A 9679-nucleotide genomic window follows, 5' to 3' on the forward strand; every position below is an offset into this window, starting at 1 on the left:
TAAGGAATGTGTAAACAACAGCTTCACTGTAACCAAGTACTGGGTTTGTCTCATTAGAAGGTCAGGAATCAGGGGACATTCGACAAAAAAACATTTCACCACGCCATAATTGCCAGACTGCAACCACTATTTTATGTGGGGTTGAGAAATTAAGGGTGATACAGAGTGCTGGAACTTGCTGATGTGACACAACTGTGCGTAGCCGTAAGTAATACGCTTTATGATGAGGTTACAGAGGGAAGTTGTCAGCAGTCAAATTCCTCTGTTACCCCCCTCCTGTTCAGCACAGCATTTTTCCCCCCATTCCACATTTAATTGTCTTCCACCCAGCTGCAAGGCTGATGTCACTTCAAGACTATTAAAAAAAAAAAAAAAAAAAGATTTAAGCTCGAAAAGGGAAAAATTTCAATCACATTTTAAGCCTCCAGTGCCGGCTGCAGTCACCATCTGCAGTCATAAACACGGCTCAACAAATGCTACGGTTCTTGTGCACAAAGAGGGCCAGAGAAAAGAACCAGCGGGCCTTGAACCTTAGCAACACCTAAGTAAAACACGTGTGCCCCACAGTTTGCACTAACCTATTAGGATATGGTTAAACACTGGAGTGGTTCCATATCAGAAAAAGGATCTCATATGCAGTGATTTGATCTAAGCCAGAGACAGCTCATGACCTTCACTGCTCTCATTCCTTCAGTGAAAAAAGGAGATTTAAACGTCCCTCTCATGAACAGTTTGAATGAAACCTGGATCAGCGGGAGCAGAGACAAAATTCGAAAGCAAGTTCAAATGTGGAACACGTATAAGAAAAGCTGAATGGTTTCCAACTGTAGCGTGACTGACACTTGAGAAGTGAGATCAGCTGAATGACAGAAATGAGAGGCAGTAGTGTCTGATGATTTATTGCAGATCACATGGACCCATACAAATAGGATAGTACTCTCAAAGTCAAGGCCAGACAGAAGCTGTTTGAGTCCTTACAGCTGCCATATGGACGCTTGTCTAGTCACACACACACCACATACACACATGTTGTCAGTGCTGCTGTCCAGGAGCCTGAATATGATGAGAGTAGCAGTGCTTGGTTGGCGCGTGCTGACTACAGTGAGTCTACTACGCTGAGCAGAGGCCACCTTTTTCTTAACAGTCAGATGTTACTGTAAGTTGCAGGACGGGGGAAAGATCTATATGTAGCTCTACAAGCCTAGAGCAAGTTATGTCCCTTTTTTTAACAATTTACAGACATTTCCAGATCTCAGCACTGACTTGAAAAGAAGTCATTAAGATCTGAAAATGCACCCACCAGTGATGATAAGATAAACAGCCCAGTCTCTCAAGGATCTGATCCCATATCACAGCAAAACCATTTCCTCTGTATCCTCAGAAGGATAATATAGCCGGGCAACAGGTGGCCTGGAAATTGAGGCACTGCTAGCTAAGGTAGCCAAATAATGTTGTTTATTGTCACACGGGCAAAATGTGTGCGCATCCAAGCAGATGTCACAACCAGAAATAACAGCTTAGGCTTCAATACTTTATGCTATTCAGCAGCTGACTCTCTTCACAGCTCTCAACCAGGAGCTGTTACGCGGATCAGCAATTTGACAACAAGTTCATTCAGCGATCGTTGCCTTGTCTTCCAACTTTTCAACAAGCAGCAATCAGTTTGAACTCACTAGAGTGATTGTGGGGAAAGCAGCAGCTGTTTTGTTAAAACCACCGATGTGTCAAGTTGTTTCACAAGTGGCAAGCAAGACATTTAAAACACCCGGCTACTAAGAAAAACATCCAAAATGACTCAGATTTTCATCTTTGCATTTTCTCATACCAAACTGTTGCCCATCCCCAACCACGATCACAGTCTCTTCCTCTTTCACAGTCCTCTGCGGGGATTTTACTGCTGCTGGTTCACACCTCTCCACAATGGCCACATCAGGGGGTCTAATGCTCTCACCTCAGAATAGAGAAGCTGTTGTATTAAACATGGGGGATTGCAGCTGTTGGAGCACTTTGCCTCTCCACCCCTCTGACCCCTGCTGCACCCACACATGCATATACAGAAGCTCACATTCATAGGCAAGAAAGGCTAAATGTTACCTAAATATTCCTAAAAATAAAACTGATTCCAATTTGAATTTCACAAGAGGACAATGGCGTCATGTGCTTATTGCCATATAAAGGACAGCCTTTATCAGATTACTATAGAAGTCAGTCATTCATGATTCAAGGTAAAACAAACCAGGCTTGCTGGCAGTGAGACATTAAATCTGAAGTATCAGTCAGGGCAGCCCTGACCAGTGGCTAGCTCCATTCCAAAACCAAAATAAACGTGACATCCTCGGGACATTGCTAATAGAATAGACATTACAGTGGGGTCCACTGGCCCATCATCACCATCCACGTTGACATCTGTTTCCACTGCAACACACAGAGACTCATTATAAAAAAAGTATCTTTTACTAAAAGAAAAACAGAAAAACCCAGAAAGAGACTACAGTGTAACCGTGCTAACTATTCCCGCCTGACTTCACAAAAACCTGCATGAATATTTCCCACCTACTGGCCAGTAGGTGAAAACAACATTTGACAACAGAAAATTAAAGCTGCTTTTTAAGGCTAATAAATTAAAAAAAGAAATGAGTCACAGTGAAAGCTCCTCCAGTGGAAAATGGTAAACAAATTCTGCCATTAGACAAAGGGCCCCTTTGTCTGCACGCAACAATGAGAACCTGGATGAAGAAAAGCTTGGCAACCCAAATATACAAGCTGTGCTGTGCTGCAGCTCAAACACTTACTGGTTTGATTTAGAACCAGGTCTATAGAACAGGACACCAATGAAAACAATAACAGAAATAAGACTGATCATATATGGAGAGCGACCCCTGCATAGGCACAGAAAAAACACTGCTGCATTAGCAGCCAGTCCAGTGTCAATATTAGTTTAACTCTAACACTGTTTGAGAGATTAAACTGTAGGAGAGTTACCAACATGGACTGGCTGACCTTGCCATGTGTTTGTCACGGCCAAACCAGGACAGGCACAGGGCTTGCTAAGCTAATCCATATCGCCAAACACATCACTGAAACACATCACAACCTGTCTCTTCTGCTCATACACTCCAGGCGAGGTCTGTTATTGTTTACAGCTCCTGATCTTTAACCTTTTCTATCTCGGTATGATCCACTCCCTTATCCATGCCAGACACCAGAGAAAGTGAACGAGCAGTTAGTGGTTGTGATTAAGTGGTTGAGGAAAGAGTAAGCCCTCCAAAGTCCATGTAGAGGAGGGTACACAAGGGGACTGATGTACACAGAAAACAGCAAGCCTGTGAAATGTCCATCTTCACTCAACATGGAGAAACATGCTAACACAACAGGGAACCATATATCCTCTTGCTCTTCCTGCCCTGTTCTGACAAGAGCTGTCACACATAGTTCTATCCTCAGGCGTCCTTCCATGGGGGGCCATCCACAAATGTCTAAATTTAACTTTATTATGTCATGCCAAAGGGCATGGCAGGCCCACATATATAAACTAGCTGTCAAGGATCATCAAACTGGGTGAAAGCAGCCCACTTCTTTGTTGACTTGACAGCAGCTTTATTGATAGGAGAAAGTCCACATCTGCAATCTGCATGGATGAAAAGCAGCAATAATTTTACCTAAAGGTTGGAGCCAGGCTCACAGCAGTTCATCCTGACAAGAAGAATCTCTTTGTGCGACCCTCAACTGACCTCACAGTGGTTCCAGATACTCCCCCACATCTTATGGCTCCAAAAATTGTGGACGATGATGATGTGATGGCAAAACAAGAGATAATAGGAACTCATTTCATGTCACTGCTGATAATGTTTGATGCGTACACTTCTAAGAAAGTGTGGCTGAAATGTGGCAGATGAATGTGGTTTGCAGATAAAGCGATGAGCAATGGTTTTAAATGTGCTCTCTCAGACTTTCGTTTTATTTGATGTCTGCCTTTTGAACACAGATCATCAGGAGGAAAATTACAGGGCAGTGTGTTTTAGGAAACTACATTTAAGCAATATCCTTGTCCTGGACATATAAACCATTGTCTCACGTCCGCTTCTATGAGCAGAGCGACTCAACTGTAAAAAAGTTCAGATTAAGTCATCGGTAAGATGACGTCTACAGTGTCTGATACTTAATGAGACTAGGAGTTATGATGGGGAGAGAGGCTAGACAGTGGGGGAAGGTTTAGGCGATGGGTGAATTAAAAAGCCTGCAGAATGACATCAGCATAGGAGGAAATAAGGAGGGGAAAGCCGGAGAGGGGGAGAGGGATCTGTGCATGCAAGCTTCACATTCTAAATCATACAGCTCTCCTAAAACCCCTGCTTCCCAGGCAGGGAAATAAAAACCAATAGCAGAAGGAGTTTAAAGAGACAGTCAGGGCCATAGAAGAGGAGGAAATCTGTTCATGTCTGAGAGTCTGCCGTCCAAGGAAGTGGGGAGGAGAAACAGGGAAACTAAAGCTGATGCTCGCGGCCCACTCGGCACAAAGCCCGTTCTCAAATCGCTGCATGCTGGCTGCTTGAACAGTGGTCTGAGAAACTGTTCAGCAGACACATCGTCAGCCAGAGAGTGTGATTACATTGGAGTGAAGTCCTGACTCCGGCTGTATAACTTTTTGTTAATGATTACTGCAATTACAGGTTTGAGTGGATGTCTCACCAAAATATAGTGAATGGTCAGCAACACAAAAAACAAACACAAATCCAGAACTGTCAGGAACTAATGTAATCTATGTCTTATCTTTTCCTGCATTCCAGCTGGTAGAAAGACTATATGATCCTGGGACAGAGCATCCCCCACCCCTTATTTATATTCCCCACAGAATACTGGAGTATAAGTCCTGGTCACAGCCATGCCTGCCAAAGTTTTACTTCCAAAAGTGACTGATGTCAAAAACCCCTCGGGAAGAATACTGAGACGGTCACTGCATGCTAAGAGTCACTGGGATCACATCCCAGATGAACCAGGAAGCATCACAATCAGCCACAGCATTTAATACCGAGATTTGATCGCTAAAGGTTGCGGTGAGGTGGCTTGTTCTGGGGTTTCGAGGCAAGGGCGGATTAAAAGGTCATCTTAATTTTGTAATTTGGTGGGACAATGAGATTAAGCTTTGAGGGAGATTTCCGAATGTTTCGATCTTTGTTTCGGTTCATGCCAATATAAAAGACTGAAGCTTTCAGTCTTTTATATTGGAGTTACGTGGGCTTTATTTCAGAAAACACTTACAACAAAACAAATCCAATTTTCTGGATAAATTCAATTGCAGTAAGTTGTAGGCAGACTGACCGTGTGCGCGCTGTGCGCAAGGCATGCGTCCAGGAAGCACAGTATACACACAAAACCCCGATTTTCCGAGCCAAAACAACATCCCACAAATGAAATGTGTTTCCTATTGGAAACTTCTGACTTTAACGGGTGAGCTGTAGATGGCTGAAGTTTGGCAAGTTCCGAAATACTTCAATGAACACTGCAATCTGTGCGCAATATTTGCGTACAACTGGGAAACTTGAATTGCCCAGATAAACCTCAAACGTTTCAGACCTTATACGGAAACTATGTTATATATTTTATTTATTTATTTTTACTACATAACGCTCTGCAGTTACATTTTCTGTTTTCTATATTAAGCACACTTACCTGCCAGAATCAGACAAATAAAAGTCAACTGCATATCCGAAGTAGCTCCCATTGGGTCCGCTGTAAACAGCTGGGTTCTCCACATCCAAGTTGAAAGCCTTGCAGGCAGGCTTAGAAAGAGTCAGTAATAGCCCGATAATACAAAGGAATGAGCGTGCGAGAAAGGCTACTATCCCCGGCGTCTTTGTGAGAAATCTCACCAAGCCCATTTTTGGCAATAAATTAATCCACTAAAGTTAGTTTTGAATGGCGAAATTGGCCAAATGTTTTGCTTTCTAGTCCGTAGATCAAGCCTGTAAACAGTGGAGAGTAAAACTACAGTTGCATCCCTGTAACTCTAAGCGGCCAATATCTCATTAATGCTCCGTCAGCTCCTCTCGGCGTCCCCGCTCTTCTTGCGGCTTCTTTCTCTCTGCCCCTCTTCAGGCGCACGCCTTCTCTGCTCACCTAATCAGGATACATACAGCAGGGAGTTCCCAGACCCATAACAGAGTTTAGAAGAGGAGGAGTTTGTGATTCCCTAAAAAAACGAAGAGAGAGAGAGGGGAGAAGAAAAAAAAAACTTCGAAGAGGGATCTTCTAATCCATTAACCCATATGTTTACTAATGTGATAGAAACGCGCTCGCTTTTATCACTCACACTAAGACTGTTAACAATGGACCTTAAAGCCTCTTTCTGATTTTATCTCACACTTATCGTGACCCTTTGAGACCAAATTTGTTGGCAGAGAAGGTAGGCTGCTAGGTGATTGAAAGGTCAGTGAAACGTCACTTCACGCTTTTTTTTTTAAACTATAAATATAACTGCTTTGCTTTCCAAATGCAAGACTCCCATGTGCCTTTTCCCCTTCCCTTATGACCTATTTGCATAAATCTGTACTAATTATACGTCCATCAGCCACTCTTGGATCTCAATGTGTGATCCATATGTATTTCTATCTAATTACAGCTTGGATCTGATTTGGGCATATGATGTTTTCTGGGGAGCTTAAGGGGGTGTGTGGGAAGATTATGTATTTCTGTCTGAGTCACACGAGAGAGGAGCAAGGAAAGTGGTTAGGCTGTGAAAAGCATCTACTCACTGCAATGAGACCTTTAATAAACCAATCCAGGCAGACTGGAATTAGTGACTGTTGGTTTAGCTGATTCATCTGAGGCCTCAGGGATTGAACACAGGGGCCAAATTTGGCTGTGTGGCAGTAGCAACATGAACTCTCTGTCAAGTGCTGCTCATATTTATAACTCTTCTAAGTGCTCTGACACACAGAGCAGAAACTGATGGGAGTAATCCAGAGGGTCTGGGGGGGGGGGGGGGGGGGGGCAGTTCACAGCTGTCGGGGGTGCTCGATGGTTCAAAGCCCTAATCCCAGAGAGGTCTCATTCTCTTACTCTGTTTTTAAGTCCCTAAGATGAGAGTGCTGGTTCATTTTGAGAGCCAAGGCACAAGGTGTGGTTAATAGACAAACGAGCTGTACCCATAACAAACATTTGTTGTTGAAAGTTTTCAGCTGAGGTCATGGTCTGTTATTCAGAAACCCCAACACACGATGGCTCTCAAATAACAAGATGGTGCAACTTTCAAAGGTGCAGTGCTGTTTTGATGCTTCTGGATGTTCTGAAATCTGAAGCAATTGGAGGTAGTCATGGTGGTGCAATCAGAGTCCTATGACCTCATGCATGAGGTTAGACACAGGGTATAATAGTATCAGCAAATGATAATCAGCTCTTAGTCATCACTGGCTTCTTTATTGTCTACTTACTGACAGACATAGGTTTTGTGCTATCTGTGCACACAGATTTATCTGTGTGACCTGTTAAAGCATCAGAGTATTGGTTACATTTTTCTTTGAAGTAATTCCTCCTCTACTTCTTTTCATGCATACCTGCATGTACGCCATCAAGCAGGAACAAGCCAATGCACAAAGCATGCTCCGTTATTAAGTATGTTCTGTGCCTAAAACCAGAGTCTCTTTTGCTTTTGGTGATGTGTAATTGGGTCTGGCTAACTGAACAGTATTTTCCATCTTGTCTTTTTGGTTGAAAAGGGGGTGTGGTTTTATTCCAATGCCTGGGCTTTGACATCATCACTCAGCCACTATGGCAACAGATTTGAAGTGCTGCAAAACACTTATAGCACACGTCACAGGACTCAACACAGCTGGTCAACTATTTTAAATATAGAACTGACATATCGGCACTGTGGTATAGTCTCTATGCAGTACGTACGCGTATGCGAACGCATGCATACACACGTATAGTGTCACTTGACTCTTTCTCTGTAATAACTGAGGATATGCTTTACAACAAACAAGCATCTATCACATGTTAGGACAGCTATATCAAGATGTGAAGGTGTGAAATCATGCTTTCACATGGGTAAGTTCTGTTTCTCGGTTGGTTTACACAGTGCAACGAGGTCGAGGTCTCCCTCCAAAGAAGGAACAGACATCGTTTTCAATTAATGATTAATTTAAAATAAATCCAAAGAAATTTCTGATGAAAGGTTAGTCTAATAGCATCAGAAAACTCTCACTTTTTATTCTCCTTAAATAAATCACATTTGTTCTGGTTATTTTCACTCCTTGGTATTCAATGACCCCCCTGCAAAGACTATGTGCCCCTCCAGGCGGGCTCATCCCCCAGTTTGAAAACCACTGTCTTAAGCTAAGGGTGTGGTGACCCCAGCTTAGATATAAGACTGTTACTAATTTTCTCATGTTTTCTTTCTGAAAACATGAGAAAAGAAATAAAGTAATTTCTTTTGTTCTCCCTTTAAAAGTGGATCTGCAATAGAGCAGTGCATAAAAAAAATATATTCACAGTGAATAAAATCATTTAAGCTTTGTTAAATAGAGGGAGCTCTGTGAAGAGTGCTTTGGGATGCAAAGACTAAACTTTACATTTAAAGATGAAAAATGTTGGAGTGTGAAGTGAGAACGAATCAGGCTTCCCAGACCTCCTAAGCAGTTTGTGTCTACCAGCTTAACATTACATTAGTTTCTAATACCACAAACACTCAAATCCCCAACTGAAATTAGGTTGTACTGTAGGTGCACTGTGGCAAAGAAGACAGTTTTGTAAAATACTCGAAGTTTCAAAAGAAAGGTAATCTCCAGCTCTAAATCAGCAAACAGTCATTACCAGCTATTAATCTTTGTTCCAGAAGACACCAACCTCCATCCCACCTCCTGATCTCATTTCTCTTGTGTCACCAACTGTGAGATGATACTGATAGGCTCCACGGGGCTGGAGAGACACCCTGACGGTAACTGTTTTGCTTTTAAGTCACAGAGTAAACACCATTTTACCACCGGGAAACAGACAATAAATAAAGGCCACAACAGATAAGTCAGTAGTTCAAACACAGACAGGTCACGAGTGACAATGATTAAGAAGTTTAACTTCTGTTTGTTTCTTGTGTTTTTAACATTTAGTGGGATTTTGCTCGGAATAAAAAGTTTTTCTAATCAAGAAAAATGATGCCAATGATGAAGAATGTGGTTTTTGAATAGAGGGCTATATTATTGTGTAAAACCTAACAAAGACTTTGAGAGGAATAGGACACTGAAATTAGAAGCTTCAGCTAATGTAAATGGTAAGCCTAAAAGCTGTCTGTTTCTCCTAAGCAGGAGAAACACAATGACACACATCTTACAGGCAGGAAATTCCTCTAGTGTAAAAGCCTGCCCGGTTTTCCTGTTTCACTGGGTTCATACTGTTCACTCTGTTACACTTCACTCACAAACACACCTTGAATATATGCGCAGTCAGTTCCTATCAGCTTTGCTTTCCCATCTGCACTCTGTAACATTCCCCATGTTTATAATAGAAGGGTGGTGAGTGTTGCTGATATCTCCCGCTAGTATGAGACACTTCATGCTGGATGACAGATTTGTCATGATGGGGTGGAAGTCCTGAGCCGGCCCGTGTTGCTGAGAAGCCCGTCTATTGTTTTCAACACAAGCTCTTAGCAACACAGTGGCTGAATCATATGATTGTTTCAGATGTT

At 42.5% G+C, this 9679-nt stretch overlaps 1 protein-coding gene across 1 annotated transcript in view; it reads right to left on the reverse strand.

Moving 5' to 3' along the window:
• Positions 1 to 6163, reverse strand: part of itga5 (integrin, alpha 5 (fibronectin receptor, alpha polypeptide)) — a 32406-nt gene extending 26243 nt beyond the window's left edge. The window contains exon 1 of the mRNA XM_085145525.1: positions 5671 to 6163. Coding sequence (XP_085001651.1) covers positions 5671 to 5879 — 209 coding nt within the window. The 5' untranslated portion in view covers positions 5880 to 6163. The remainder of the gene's footprint in view (positions 1 to 5670) is intronic.
• Positions 6164 to 9679: the final 3516 nt, after the last annotated feature.

This window comes from Neolamprologus multifasciatus, chromosome 20 (genome assembly GCF_963576455.1).
Source record: "Neolamprologus multifasciatus chromosome 20, fNeoMul1.2, whole genome shotgun sequence".
NCBI lineage: Eukaryota > Metazoa > Chordata > Actinopteri > Cichliformes > Cichlidae > Neolamprologus > Neolamprologus multifasciatus.